Source organism: Candoia aspera, chromosome 4 (genome assembly GCF_035149785.1).
Source record: "Candoia aspera isolate rCanAsp1 chromosome 4, rCanAsp1.hap2, whole genome shotgun sequence".
Lineage (NCBI taxonomy): Eukaryota > Metazoa > Chordata > Lepidosauria > Squamata > Boidae > Candoia > Candoia aspera.
This window is the reverse complement of record NC_086156.1, coordinates 50,269,389-50,285,261: the sequence shown is the minus strand read 5'-3', so window position 1 is coordinate 50,285,261 and position 15,873 is coordinate 50,269,389. Positions and strand designations below refer to the sequence as shown.

At 37.6% G+C, this 15,873-nt stretch overlaps 1 protein-coding gene across 5 annotated transcripts in view; it reads left to right on the top strand.

Moving 5' to 3' along the window:
* The window catches only part of ARPP21 (cAMP regulated phosphoprotein 21), a 140,722-nt gene extending 125,630 nt beyond the window's left edge, over window positions 1-15,092 (top strand). For all 5 annotated transcript variants that reach the window (XM_063304096.1, XM_063304095.1, XM_063304099.1 and 2 more), the window contains 2 exons: window positions 11,027-11,178; window positions 14,299-15,092. In XM_063304096.1, the coding sequence (XP_063160166.1) occupies window positions 11,027-11,178; window positions 14,299-14,556 (410 nt within the window). In that variant the 3' untranslated portion in view covers window positions 14,557-15,092. The remainder of the gene's footprint in view (window positions 1-11,026; window positions 11,179-14,298) is intronic.
* The last annotated feature ends 781 nt before the right edge of the window (window positions 15,093-15,873 follow it).

The window sequence follows — 15,873 nt, the reverse complement described above, 5'->3', positions numbered from 1 at the left end:
AATGCTTTAAAAATTGCAAATGTAATGGGACAAAAATAATGTATTAAGAACCAAATCCATATTTTCTTTAAAATACATGGCAATTCCACAGAGATAGTATCAATTTAAAAGGTGTAAAGCTGAAGGTGAGAGCCAGTTTGGTATAGTGGTTAAAGCATCAGGCTAGAAACCGGGAGACAATGAGTTCTAGTCCTGCCTTAGGCACAAAGCCAGCTGGGTGACCTTGGGCCAATCACTTGCTCTCAGCCCTAGGAAGGAGGCAATGGCAAACCACTTCTGAAAAACCTTGCCAAGAAAACTGCAGGGACTTGTCCAGGCAGTCTCCAAGAATCAGACACAACTGAATAGATTAAAAAAGAAAAGAAAACCTGAAGTTAGAATGTGTTTGTGGACTGTGTGTTATTAGAATCTATTTCAAAACATCTGACAGAAGGAAAGTGCATGAAGAATGTAAAACTCTCAGAAAAGCATTGGGAATAGGTTTGTAGAAAATGCTTGATAACTCACAATTAACACTATACAGGTAGTCCTTATTTAACATCCTCTTGTTCAGTGAGCATTCAAAGTTACACCAGCGTTGAACAAGGAGTACTTATGATGGGTCCCCATAGCTGCAGCCATCGCAGTGTCCCTGTGTCTCATGATTGTGATTCAGGCACTCAGCAGCTGGCCTGCAATTACAACACTGCAGCATCCCACAGCAACGTGATCACCATTTGTGACCTTCACTGACGGCTCTTGACAAGCAAAGTCAATGGGGAAGCTGGCAGGAGGTTGCAAATGGTGATCATGTGATTGTGGGATTCACCTAATGACAGTAACTGGGGCTGCCAGAACCCATAATTTAAGTTGACACAGTCGTGATATTGCACCTTACGACCGCATCGCTTAGCAATGGAGTTGCTGGTCCCAATTACCATTAGTAAGTGAGGACTACCTGTAGTTACACTGCTATTTAAAATGTATAATCAAAGATGGTGAGATAACATAGAGGGACAAGTAAATGCCATAGTCAAAAACTGTAGGCATAGGATTTAGCTAGGCTCTGATTTCATTTTGTTATGTTGGTTTAAATCCAGCATAACCTGAAATTAATATTTGCTTAAACAGATGTGACTACACAATTATGCAGAGGTAAATAAAGAAATAAACATGCAAGTGTTCTCATAGGACAGTGGTTTACATGTAATGGAAAACAGTATTCTTTGCATTTAAGTCATGGTGACCCCAGCGCCCCCAAGGACAGGGCTTACTCGGTGAGGTCAGATTTAATTCCGGAGGCCATTTGTAACCACTGTGAATGTGAAAATAAGACTATCCTAGCAGAGTTGCTGTCATAATGTGATCTTCCTTTTCTGCCTTCAAAGCACACCAGAGATTTGTATCCATATCTTCTGGAAGCCACCACATGTGAGGCATTATCATGAAAACCACATTATTGCACTCGTTTGGGGCCTTTGGGCATCTTCTGTGGCAATTACCTTCACTAGGTTCTGGTAGGTAATTCGTCACTGGAGTGGCCTATCCTGCTGAAATGCTCTCTTTGTGGGCAGAAGCACAGCTAATGCGCTTTCAGAGTGTATTGGAATTGCCTCAGTAAATCACAGCTGTCACTGTTAGTATTTTGATCATTTGCCAGGACAAGAAGTTATCTTCCCACATTCATGGCTGAATGTCTTTTGGGATATTTATGTGTTCAATGCTCACATATCATAACATGAAATTAAGCAAACCACATTCAGAAGACTTATTTTATCATTTTATTTTAAGATAGTTTGCTGTCTTTGGAAGGAAAAAAGCACTTACACAGAGTTTGTTTTATTGCAGTAATTAGTTATTTTTATTTTTATTAGTTGACTGTGAAAGTGGTTGAAGCCTATTTTAATGTGTTAATGTGCATCCTCTTAAATTGTTTATGTAGCAGAATACAGTATATTCTCATTTTGTATCTAAGGCCTCTATGTGTCACTTTTTGCTGTGATGCACAGCAAAAAATGCACACATGCTCAGAAGATCTCAGAAGGATCTCAAAGCAGCCACACTGAACGTCTAAAGAGTTGCTGCAGCTTCATGGCTTGGAGGAGCAAGCCATGGAGGGGTGCTTCATCAAAAAGCACCTTGCTGAATGTTTGCTCTACCCTAATCCCTAGCAATTGTTGTATTGTTTGTGTCTGCAAAATTACAGTGAGGTAATGTAAAATAGGTTCAGGGTCAAAAGTAGGGATGAGTGGCTTTTTTTTTGGGTAGTAAAAGTCTTCAATTTCCATTTTTAAAACATTTTTAGCCTCTAAGGAGTGCAGGAGACATGCTAGTGATGCAGTTACATGGAAGGGCTTGTATTTCCTGAGAAACTGGGCATTTTTAAGTTGCAAAACAGGTATGCTAAGCCTGCAATTTTGCACTTTTCAAACTTAAAAATGAGGGAAAATCCATCACCCAAAATCAGCAGGTTTTTCACTAGATTTTGGAAGCCAAATTTTATAGGTGCTCTATTTACTGCTAAAGTAGAATTTTGGAGGAATATGTACTGTCAGTTGTCCACCATTCATCTGAAGCAACACTGGGCAAACTTTCTTGTGACTGGGGATCACCCTTACATTTACTAATATCACAACATTCTCAAAACTAAACACTGTATTTTAAAAATGCTTTTTGTATGTAAAAAATAGAAAAGGTGATTTCTTGCATTGAGGAAGTGGTTCCCTAGCTTGAATCCGTATTTTATTTGTTTGTTTGTTTGTTTGTTTCGAATTTTATTACCGCCCATCTCCCCCAAAAGAGGGACTCTGGGTGGCTCCTCCATTCCTCCATTCATTTATTTTCCATTTAAATACCTGCTCAGATAGAATTGTATCAAATGAAAACTCTCTTGGGCTCTCCATTCTGATGGCAAAAGAAAAATCCAAGTGTGATAGTTTATCTTTAAATTGTTCAACTGTGACCTGTTTTGCATTCTTGTTAATAATGCCAGATCTACTAGGAGCCATTTCTCATTCACTTTTCTTCCATAAGCCAAAGAGCTGACCGTGCTTTTCCCTTGGAGAGAAAAGAAAAAGGAAATATGAAATGCCAACCTGCTTTAACTAAAAATTTGGTTTCAAAGATTTATCTGTAATTAAAAGAATACCCCTGTATCATTTTTTATTAAGCAAATAATGAAGCCACTTAATCATAGCCCTATTTTGGCTTAGACTTTTGCATTGGTAGGAATTTGGCAGTAAGAAGGCAAATTGATTTATCATGTATTAATTTCCCAAACTGCTGTTGAATTAAAATCATGCTATCCTAGAAATGACTGAAAGTAGCATGTGATTAAAAACACCAAATATATGAGCAAAAAAAGTGCATTTTCTTTTGATCAATAAGTCCAGCTACAAAGCTTTTCCTTAAAGCTAATAGATATATATACCATTTTATTTTCATTATTGCTAGGAAAGCAAGGGGAAATGGTATAATACTCTACATATTTATAATTCCACCTTGCGTGGGATGTAAATGAAATAAGTAAATAATCTTTGGCATGTAGCAGGGTCAATTTACTGTGCAGTTACTATAGTCCTACTGATGCAGGTAGTTATCCCTCTTATCCTGTAGGATTAATTTTCTCCTTAAAAATATAAGAAATGATGGCTGGGGGTGAACTTTCTCATTAAAGCTAGGAAGATGTTTAGACATGGAAACCTGAAGTTACAGTCTGTTCGAAGCAAAGGAGAACATCTCAAACTGCATACTGAAGATATTTTTGCAAGCAGTCTGGCCTCCCCACCATAGATCAATGCACAGAAGAACTCTTGGACTTGGCCTTAAAAGGCAAAACAGCACTTAACAGAATGAGGCAAGAAAAAGGACCTTAGGTCCACATTCCTGTATTTGTTCCACTGTTAACTTAGAATTGTAAGAAAATACAAAGGTATTGCTAGAAATCACTTTCCTTGCTCCCTTCCCTCTAGTATTATTTTTCCCCTCCTTTCTTTTATTAATCAAAGTGTATTGACAATGTCAAATAAAGGCATGCAGAATGCATCAGCAATGCATATCGATAAAAATGTACCACATGAATTTAAATCTATAACATCATACTTAATATAGAAGTACAGGATATGGCAATACGTTTCACAGATATCCTGTCTGCTTTCATGTTTGAGTAATACCATCTCTCTACAGTTTTGCTTCTTGTCTGGGTTTTATTGTTGTTTTTGGAAAGTCTGCATGTATGGCTAAACTATGTAAAAGAATCGGTGCAAGGTGGATTTTTAAAAAACTTTAATTATTTTCAGACTAGATAATTTTAGGGAAGTATGAACAAGTTAAGGATATCGATTCCTTCTATTTCTCTGAAAAGTAAAAAAATGTACAATTTTAATAAATAATTGCAAACTCTTCTATAAACATGCTTCCATATTATAATTTTACTCTGTATTTTCTTTTTCTATCTATATGTATTATTTGAACTGTAAGCTGCCCTGAGTGTTCTTTCAGAAGAGAAAAACGGGGGACAAATTTTAAAAATAAATAAAATTTTAAGTGGTCCTACTAAGCATATGAGGTAACATCAGGTCCAATAGAAAGTTTCTGGAAAATGCTATGCCTTCTTCCTTCTTTCTCTTCCTTGACTATGATACTGCCAAATTCTCTTCCTCCCCATTTCTCTATAGCTTTCTAGTGGAACCCTTTGAGACTCCCTTTCTTTAGTAAATGTGTGTATTACAGCAGTGGATTGTTGAGAGAACAAATGGAAAAACTAGTCTTTAAGTGTAAATCTAGAAAATGTTCATATAAATTCATTCCCTAGTGAGAGAACTCATTTAGCCAACTTAAAATCACTTCACTTCCCAAATTGACTATCTTAAGATGTATTGTGCTGTGACAAATGCACATGATTACATCAACGCTCTATGCCATCTGTTTCCAAAAAGCTACTTTAGATTACAGTAAAACTTAATTAAAAAACAAAAACAGGTCACTAGATCATATCACAAGCTGCATTTGAAAGTCTCCTCTGATATAGTTTGCCATCTGGAATGTGGGTGTTTGAGATAGCACTTGCTGTATGGCAAACTTGGGCCCCACTGGCTCTCAGGCCTGCCAAATAGACCGAAAAGCGTTGGGAATAATAGTAGACATGTGATTCAGATGTGACTGAATCTCTAACCAAGTTGGGCTAATTCTGACATGACAGATGTCCAAATCAAAGCCAGATTAATGAATCAAAATCCAATCATTTCTGAAGCTTTGGTAATATTTCAGATATTTATTAGAACTTAAAGAAACAATTTGCTGGCAAAGAATGGATTTATTGTTCCCCACTTAGGGGAAATTTCAGAATTGGGAAAAAGTGGAATGGCTCCAGTTTTGTAACTGAGAATTCTGGCTCAGAGTGTATTATTTTTATTTGGTCTCTTCAGTCACAGGGCTTTGGAGAAGGCGTGTTAAAGTAATGTATCATTGGACTATTACAGCTCAATGTTTGCTGTCAGTTTGATTCTCAAGAACAGAAACATCAACTCCAAAGTAGTGAACACATATTTTTGTAATAGAGTGGCCCAATTGGCCTTAAAAGAGGTGGTACTTGGCCCACTCTTGAAAAAACATCTTCCTGGATCTAAAGCTTATAACAATTTCTGTCCAATCATAAATACTAGGGCTGTTCAGTACTTTAGATTCTAAGGAATGTGGATGCTTTTGAATGCCTGAGGCACATAGCACCTGTTTGTACACAAACAATTCCAGGCTTTTTCTGCCTTTGACTCTGTTATTCTTTGCTCCATTACATTTATTGCTGTCCTGTTGCACTTTGGTACTAATCAACCAGAAAGTTTTTTTAAAACAAACAGTGTTAAACTGATTTTGATTTTTTAATCTATTCTTCTGAAGTTTAGATTTGGAGGATCTGTAAGTGAATCTGCAAATCAGATTGTTTTCCAAATCAACATACCATCATCTAAGCTGAGTATTGTCAATGTATACACTTCTTTGTATATTGTTTTGATAACAGTTGTGGAGAAAGGTCGATATAAGCAAGTGAAATATTGATAACAAGGATTAAGTCATGCCTGTCACTTTTTCAGAGTATGAACTTACCTTTTAGAACAAATAGAACAAATAGGCCAGTTTGGTCTAGGGGTTAAGACGCTGGGCTAGAAACCAGGAGACTGAGAGTTCTAGTCCCGCCTCAGGCATGAAAGCCGGCTGGGTGACTCTGGGCCAGTCACTCTCTCTCAGCCCAACTCACTTCACAGGGTGGTTGTTGTGGGGAAAATAGGAGAAGGAAGGAGTATTAGGTATGTTCGCCGCCTTGAGTTATTTATAAAAATAATAAAGGTGGGATAGAAAATAAATAAATAAATAAATAAATAAATAAATAAATACTACTGTATTAATGACGGAGTTTCATTGTCTTGTGCTGCAGTCAGTATCATTTTAAGGAACATATCTGTTGAGATAATAAGCATACAGATAAATTTCAGGCTCATCTCAGCCTTAATATACAGAGTGGAAACAGAGTAGTTTCCTTATGTATCATTAATTTTTATTTGTTTGTTTGTTTGTGGGGACTGTTTTAATTTGTTACTTTAACTGTGTATTTGTGTGCCTGCCTTCTTTAGGTCCCTGCAGTTTTCTTGGCAGCATTTTTGGAAGTGGTTTTCTATTGCCTTGTTCCTAGGATTGAGAGAGAATGGCTTAAGGTCACCCAGCTGGCTTTAACTCTCAGTATCCTGGTTTCTAGCCTAGAGCCTTTAACCACAACACCAAACTGGCTCTAGTTACTTTAATACAGAGTAGCTAATTGTCTAAAATAAATAAGTAGTAACGGAGAAACATTTTGTTATAAAATCCAAATTGTAGACTTTTTTGCAACAGCATTTTTATCTTTCAACATTCTTGCAGCTCACAGAAAAAATTAAATTCAACTAAATGTAACTGATGCAGGCTTTCACCTTATTGAAATTTTAGACGTGGGTAATGGAATTTACCATGTGACTAATATGGGAAAAGAACTGTCATATGCACGCACACTTGGGAATAGCCCAAAGGCAATGCCATATTGTTTGGAGTGCCTCTACTTAGCTAATTTGATGTTATGTCGATCCTGAGGTATGTCCTCAAGACTTGTGCCAAGGAATGAGAGCTAGGAATATATTTAAGACTGTCCATAGCTGCTATTAAGGAAACTGGAATTAATATATTTGAAAGTTGTTGAATTCATCAGAAATACATTTGCATGAAGTGACTACCAGATGCTTTTACAGGGCAAGTCTCATAGAAATGAATGAAATCTGAGACATAACAATGCTTTGGTACGTAGAGGATTTCTGAAAGCCATGGTAAGAATGAGATTCATATACGAGTTTTTTTCCCCTAAGCCCAATTATGTTTACTATATTATGTTTTGTATATCCACATTAAAATATCTCTTTCTTTCCTTCCTACCTACCTACCTGTTCCAGGCTTTGTGATTTGGCTTCTGAATCTTCTTCATCTTAAAGCGGAGCAGGAGGTCTAAGATTCATATCTGCCATTACATAATCTGGAACATAAAACCTTCAAAATAAACTTGTTATTTTAAACAAGTTCAGTTTGTTACAGTGCCAAACCCACTTTAGTTACACTCCTGGGTTACATTACTTGCAGAGGTGTACAACTACTGCACTTTATCTTTTAAGCACTATAGGCTCATTAAAAAATTAAATCAGTGATGGGAACTTCATACAATGACTCTCCTTCTGGGAATGCTTAAATTGTCTGACTTGTCTGAATGGTGATACGGATCATAAAAGTTCAGAGAATTACCTCAATAAGATGACAGCCTCATCCATTTATATTGGATATCCAATGCTCCTTTTTTTCCTTGGAGGCACTTAACTGAAATTCTGTGCGCAGCTTTTTCCTCTGGACATTTAATAATGTGTCCCATGTTTGCTCTGACTTGAAAAAAGTGGTTTTATAGCAGAGATAACATGGAAGATGAAATAATTGCAGTAAAAAAAGTCCTGGAGCTTATAGTAATAGGGTAGTTCATCTGATGTATCATGCTATTGGAAAATAAGCCATGTATGTATGTTCTGTAGGGACAGTAAAGGGGCTTTCAGGGAATTGTACAGTCTATAGTACAGAAGCTAATGACCAGGAGAACAAACATGAAGAGAAAGTTCTTTTTAATTCCTTTCCCTTTTATCAGTGTTTGGTAAATGTGTGCAATTCGAATAGTTTTTTTTTTCCCCCATGCTTCCAGGAGTGTAGCAATAAAGGAAATCCAGGCTGCCTAGCAAAAGAAAGCCACAAAGACATTGAGGGTTGAACATTCAGAAGAAATAATGTTCTTGTTCATTATACTTGAATATTTGTTTTACGTTGTTGTCCACGACCCAGAGCCACATTCGTGGAAGTTGGACAGCCATATCATTTCCTAAATAAATACATAAATAAACTTCAAAATGGTCTGAATTTCACCAGTAACAGCAACAATATTGTACTGACACATGAAGGATATTTGCACTGCTCCAGTCACTGATAAAGCTGCTAAATTCCACAGTAATCACTTTCCTGCATCTTTGAGGGGTGTGATGCAACCTGGCTGTCCTTAGCTTCAATATTTCTATGTTTTTCATGGTGGCATGACTGCCAGAACCAGTAGTGCCATTTCCTGTATTCTGAAATAGGTATATATGAAGAGTGTAGGGGTAAGGTTTAAAAAGAGAAAAATCCCAGAGGCCATTCCATTGCCCAAACTAGGAGAAACAAAAAATTCTGTCAGTATTATGCATTTCTCCCTTCAGTACCATTACCCCATCTACTGTGACCCTCACTCCTCTTGAAGACATTGTAGGAGGGGAGCCATCTTAGTCTGTGGGGTGGCAAAAAATCAAAGGGAATGTGGTAGCAATTTTCTGAGTAACAAATGGTTGCATATCTCAGTCTATGAAATATTTGCTTAGTGTTGAAAGGTACAAAGTAATGAATAGAAGAATGAAACCTCTTCTGATTAGAAAAGGCAAGTAGACTTGTGAAAATTTTGGCATGAATAAAGGATGCGAAAGGGACGCGGTGGCGCTGCAGATTAAACCACTGAGCTTGCCGATCGGAAGGTCGGTGGTTCGAATGGGCGTGACGGGGTGAGCGCCTGTTGCTAGTCCCAGCTCCTGCCAACCTAGCAGTTCGAAAACATGCCAATGTGAGTAGATTGATAGGTACCGCTTCAGCGGGCAGGTAACGGCGTTCCGTGTAGTCATGCCGGCCACAAGACCATGGAAGTGTCTACGGACAAACGCTGGCTCTTCGGCTTTGAAACGGAGATGGGCACCGCCCCCTAGAGTCGGACACGACTGGACTTAATGTCAAGGGAAACCTTTACCTTTACTTAAAGGATGTGAGGCTGGTGGTAGGACAGCACAATATTCATGAATGTTTGCCCAGAAGTATAAAGAATAGGAGGACGGGAAAGAAAGAGCAAAAAGTATTGGTTCAGTTCTAAAACAAATGTTTACTTGCTATATGAACATCAGTACTGTGGGTCTGAAAATCACAGCTGGTTAAGTTGTCATAAATAAAGGTTCTTCAGACATCATGTATATGGCAGTTTTCCACAATCCAGTTCTCTCCAAATGTGTTGGAGTATAACAACCTGTGGCTATGGTGATTGGGAATGTTGGGACTTGTAATCCCTATACAGCTTAAAGCCAGAAGCTAAGGAACGCCATCATATTTGTCTAATGTCAGAATACTTTCCAGGCAGAATAATTTCCTAGCATTTCTGTTATCATATGCCATGAGCCAAAACAAACAAACAAACAAAAAAACGATGAAGTTACTCACATTAGGCATGTCTCTTATTCACATTATCCTGCTGGAACATATATCCTTCTGCTTAATGTCATTTTTTTTTTAATTCAGGAGAGCAGACATTCTGTGCGTACAAACTACAAGACTGAATTATTTCCATGTAAAAATATAAGTATCATGGCTGCTCAATTTCTATTCATGAGTAGTTTGTTGTTTAACAGACTTCGTGATTTAGCAATCATCAGCTAGGCATCATCTCAATTGTGCAAAGAAATAGAAAGCAAACACCATCATTGCAAATGTCATTCTACTGAGAGCTAATAACTTTCTTCTGAAAACTGGCATATATGCAGCCCAGCACATCTGACCCCAAGAACTGCATGATTTAAATTAAAAATCTGTTTCTGATATTGTACTATCATTTCCCCTCCACACAGATAACCTTACCGTGATTGACAGTCCTATCAAACGATCCACATGCAGAACAGGAATGTAACCACATCTGCTTGTGTGTCCAATTTTGCTTTTCATTATTCAAAAACACACTATCTGAAATAATGAATAACCTATCCTGTCTACGGAATAGGATTGAGACCAGCAACTGTGGGTGTAAATATCTAGAAACAAAGTATTAGGGAAGTAACTATACCAAAGCAGGGCTTCATTGTATTGGTTTACACAGCAGAAACTTAAGTTCTATAGGTTGATGGTCTCATCATTCCTTTTATTTATTTATTCATTCATTCATTTCTATTTCATATTTTGTCACCACCCATCTCACTAAGAGTGACTCTGGGCGGTTTACAATATTTGTAGTAATAGGGAGGAAACCTAAACAGCAAAGTAAAATCAGCATTCTTTGACTGATGACATTACTTCTGTCAGGCCCAACCCAAGAATAAAGATTCAATCCAGTCAAACTTCAGTTCTTTATTTGCTCACACCGTATAGACAGAATCTTGCCAAAGTAAAGCTACTCTACCTAACCTAAGAGGAAATAACCTGGGAAGGCTCTAGGGCGGGGCTAGTCTGAACCTCTTAGTCTTCCCACATTCCATCCCTGGACTGTGTTTTCTCTTATCTTGCCATCTTCCTTGGAATGTGCTCCCTCCTTCCTGAGAACCAGCAGCATTACTGAAATCCACCACAACGTCTTTCTAATCCTGCAGCAATGGTAGGACTTGGGACAGAGATATGAAAGCTTTTCTGTAGTCCATTTGACTGAAATGTATTTTGTTTCTTTCAGGTTACCAATCTGTCTTGACTAATCAACAGCAAGGATTCCATGGACTCTTAGGAATGCAACAGTCTCCCCAAAGCCAAAATCTAATAAATAATCAACAGGGAAATCAGGTGCAAGGCATGATGGTCCAGTACCCAGCCATGTCGTCTTATCAGGTACCAAACAGTACTGTGGAGTGCCTTATTTTGGATATGACATGTGCCTGTTACCACCACCACCAATAACAACAAAAAGCAAGCCCAACCATGTCATAGGAGGAAGAGAGATTGAGACGGAAGGAGATAGACAGACACACACACACACACACACACAGTAGGGTTTCAAATTTAAATTGAAGTTGACAGCTGTAGCATCCCAAAAGGATTGTGGAAGTTGAAGTTTAGTGAGAGGATAAGGAACTGTAGCTTAAATGCTTCCTTACAAAGAACTCCACATACACTTCAGAGAAGTGTATTGATGCTTTAACCCCCAGTTCCTCTTTTGGCGGGGGTGCCTTCAAGTCAGTCTTGACTCCTGGTGACTGCCAGGCCAAGTCCCTGCAGTTTTCTTGGCAAGATTTCAGAAGTGGTTTGCCATGGCCTCCTTCCTAGGGCTGAGAGAGAATGACTGGCCCAAGGTCACCCAGCTGGCTTTATGCCTAAGGCAGGACTAGAATTCACAGTCTCTTAGTATCTATCGTGGTGCCTTAACCACTGCACCAAACTAGCTCTTAGTTCCTTAATATTAAGTAGCTTCTCTTTAGCTTCTTGATATTAGTTAACTCATAAAACAGTTTAAAATGATCTCACTTCATTAATGTTCCTTTCCTTCTCCTAGGGTTCACAGGGAGAAAGTTAGTCTATTTGAGTTGAGAAAGCCATGCAGAAATCTCTATCTCCTATTTCCTGAGTCAGAACTGAAAGGGGCTATCTTAATGCTGCTGAGCTCTGAAGCAGACAAAAGAAATACAAGAGACTAATTCCTTCTAATTACTCCAGGCTAAGCTTAGTGACTTACAAGACTTCCCCCACAAGTTATGACATACATGGCAGACTTAAAATGAGAATTTATTCCAAGAACAAACAATGCAAAGGTGAAGTCTCCTTTGAGTCAAGCTCAACTCCTAGTGACTTCATGGGAATATCCAGGTAGTTTTATGAACAATTATTGAAATTACTTGGCATTTCAGAATTTTTTTATTACTTCCCAAACTCTGCTCTGAAATGGTAGGTCTTACCCTGCTTAGCTTTTCAAGATCAGCTAGTGATCACTAGATTAAAATGATGATATTGTAAATCAGACAAAGTTTGATAAATCATCTAGGTCTCTTCCCAGTCCTCTTTCTCTACAAGTATTAGAAAACATGTGAGAAGATAAAGCACTTTACTTGTAAAGATATTTTCATTTTCCTCATAGTTCATACATTAAAATAACATATGCAGTTCTATACATCTATTTCATAGCTTATTTTTCCTTACAAGTGCAGGGAAAAGCAGTGAGAAAAGGCCTCATTACTTGCAAGAAACACTAGCTACTATGGTCAATAATATAATGTATTAATTTTATTTCCTCAGCCAATTTTATTTTATATTCAGCATGAGGCTGAATGTTGGCTGTGACGATCAGAATTTACTCTGAAGTCTGTTCCTTCGGGTTTCTAGATCCGTTATCTGAAGCTGAATATTTGAAAGTAAAAATGAGATGCTTCAGCTTTCTAAAAGTTTTTTTTCAAATAATAAATTGGAATTCATTCCATTTGTGTTCTTTTCTGCCAATAAAGTTAATATGCATAAAAACACAAGCTATTAAAAAATCATGTACAAAATGCTGTTAGTGAACGACTGCCACTTAAAAGAAATAACAAATATTTCTAAATCGCTTCTCAAGCCTCACAGACTTCTTGAAAAAGAAAAACAATCTTTAGCACAGTTTTGAATTGCACTCACTTTAACTAAATTGGAAATGTTCATTTTGCTTTATCACCAATTAATGCTTCCTGAAAAGAACATGCAGCAAAATAGATGCACTGTACCCCTTGATAAAAATTCTGATTCAGAGCTCCAGCGCTGCTTTTTAATTTTTTTAATTCATTTTTTATTTCCCACTATATATTAGGAAGAAAGAACTAAATGCCCAATTAGAAAGGCAAAGGTATCTGATAATGGGTAGCATCCTCTGTTTAGGATCTCTGATGTTATTTGGCATTTAAATACCAGAAGTCAGAATTTGGTTTAATTCTCAAAATACTGGATACTTAACAGATACGAAGTTCAAATAACTGATATGGAAATACTTCAACAGTCATTCTGATTGTCTGTTTGAGGACTCAGTAAAGCACAGTACATGCTATCCTGTCTTTACAGCTTTGCTTTTGTGCTTCAGTGCCAGCTGAATGCTATCCCATATTCAAGCAACTTCCCTTTTGCACAGCTCTTAATAACATTATTCTTTCATAAGTCAAAGGTGGGAAATATCCAAGATGTGGCAAAATATAGCCAAAATCATTCATCTGCTTTTCTCCTGATGGTGGCTGAGAATCTTAGTCTCCTGATCTCTGCTACTACTAAAACTAATGACAGCAGAATAATTCCTTATGTGACTCATTCTCATGCTGCCATTCAGTGATCAGGATTGCACCCTAACAAGTTATTTCACTGTTTCACTAACTTGATGCACACAAAACAAAAATTAGATTTGGCTGCCAATTCAAACCCAGTGTTCTAATTCCAAGGTATTGTTATAATATGTCACTCTTCCTTTTCCATCTCCACTGAAGTTAAGGAGGTAGCATTGGATTACTTTATTTTGGAAGGAAAAAGTGAGATTATTCCACATTCTTTTCTGGACTCAGCATGTGTACAAACAGAAGTTTTTACAACAAGATTATAGACACCTTTATTGAGGATTGTATATTAATGTACTTCTAGTTTTCTTTTTCCTCTTCTACTTATTTGTTTGAGATTCATAGTAAAAAAGACTCTCCATATATTTAACAGAAGCCAATTAATTCCTTAAATTTTGCTGTTGCTGGTTTCTGTTACTGCTGAAATAAGATGCACTTGACTCTGAGGGTGAAAGAGAAGAAGATCGAAGGTAACATCACATCCACATTTCTCATTATATTGGTATTTATTTACAAATGCATTATTTTAGAATTGAAATTGAAAAAATGGAACAGATAAATACAAGATGGCTTCACATACTCTGATCTGATAATGAAATAAGTCAAGATAGAAGAGAGGCTCTTGTATTTCAATTTGTACCTTAATTTGCTTTCCCCCTCCCCTGTCTTCTAGGTGCCAATGACCCAGGGGTCTCAAGGACTGCCACAACAGTCATATCAACAGCCAATCATGCTACCTAATCAATCAGGTCAAGGAACACTTACAGCCACTGGAATGCCCGTTTACTGTAACGTCATACCTCCTTCCCCACAGAACAACCTCCGATTGATTGCACCACACTGTCCCTCTAATAATGTTCCTGTCATCTCTGCCAACTGCAGGACAAACTGTGCAAATATTAATCATACTGGATGGCAGGTCAAGTACTGAAACTGTGAATCCTTAGTTTAGATACACAGAGGTAGCTGTGCATTTTTTTAAAAGGGGAACTATCTCATGGCCTTCAAATGAAAAGAGGAATGCAACAAGAGTAATCACTTGGGTCGTACAAAAGCTGTGCTGCTGGAAATATGTATAAAACAAAACAAACAAAACATAATGAGTTGTTTGCTGTTTAATGGTGCATATCTTTGTCATGTCTGCTAGATTTGCCTTTACAGCTTAGCTAGTGACATGAACTCATCGAGGCAGGTTTTTTCCTACCACTGAACACCACTGTGTAGATTATAATATCCCTAATTCAGATTAGTTTTGTACTTTGTGTTGAGTTTGTGAAGCAAAAAGTATTTAAAAGAAATATAATAAAATTACAATGTACCAAAGTTGTAATGGACATTTTAAAAAAATGCTGAATGAAAGGAATAATTTATATACACCATAGAGGGTTTTTTTATGGATATCTACTGTATTGTAGTGTTATATCACAATAAAGTTACTTGACCTCATGAAGAAAGGTCAACTTTCTACTATCTGTTTTGGTCTTTTTTTTTTTTTGCCCTAGGCTTTTTTTCATTTGGTTACATACTACCTTTTCTATTTAAGAAATGCAAACATTAAAAAAAAGCTCTGTTCTTTTCTGATAAAACTGGTGTGATGTCAGAGTCAGGGAAGGATAGTTTGAGATGATTTTGAGACTGGCAGTTGTACTTTTTGCATTGATTTTGGGGAAAAAGGTAATGGATTTTCTGACGTATATCTATAACAGGTCCAGGCAATGTGTAGTCTTCCAGCTGTTGTTAAACTCCTAACTCCCTTCAGTACTAGCTGACGTGACCAATAGTGACAATGGTAACAGTTGCACTTCAACAACATTCTTGAGGGGGCCATCAGTGATTACTTTTTTATCTTATTTTAACAGATATTTGAAAGTGCAACCAGAGAAAGAAAGAAAGGGAGGGAGGGAGGGAGGATTAGAGAAGAGATTTACATGCTACATAGGGATGCAGTGGCGCTGCAGGTTAAACCGCTGAGCTGCTGAGCTTGCCAATCGGAAGGTCGGCAGTTCAAATCCGTGTGACAGGGTGAGCTCCCATTGCTAGTCCCAGCTCCTGCCAACCTAGCAGTTTGAAAACATGCAAATGTGAGTAGATTAATAGGTACCGCTTTGGTGGGCAGGTTACAGCGTTCCATTTAGTCATTCCAGCCACATGACCATGGAAGTGTCTACGGACAAACGCCGGCTCTTCGGCTTTGAAAAGGAGATCAGCGCCACCCCCTAGAGTTGGACACAACTGGACTTAAGGTCAA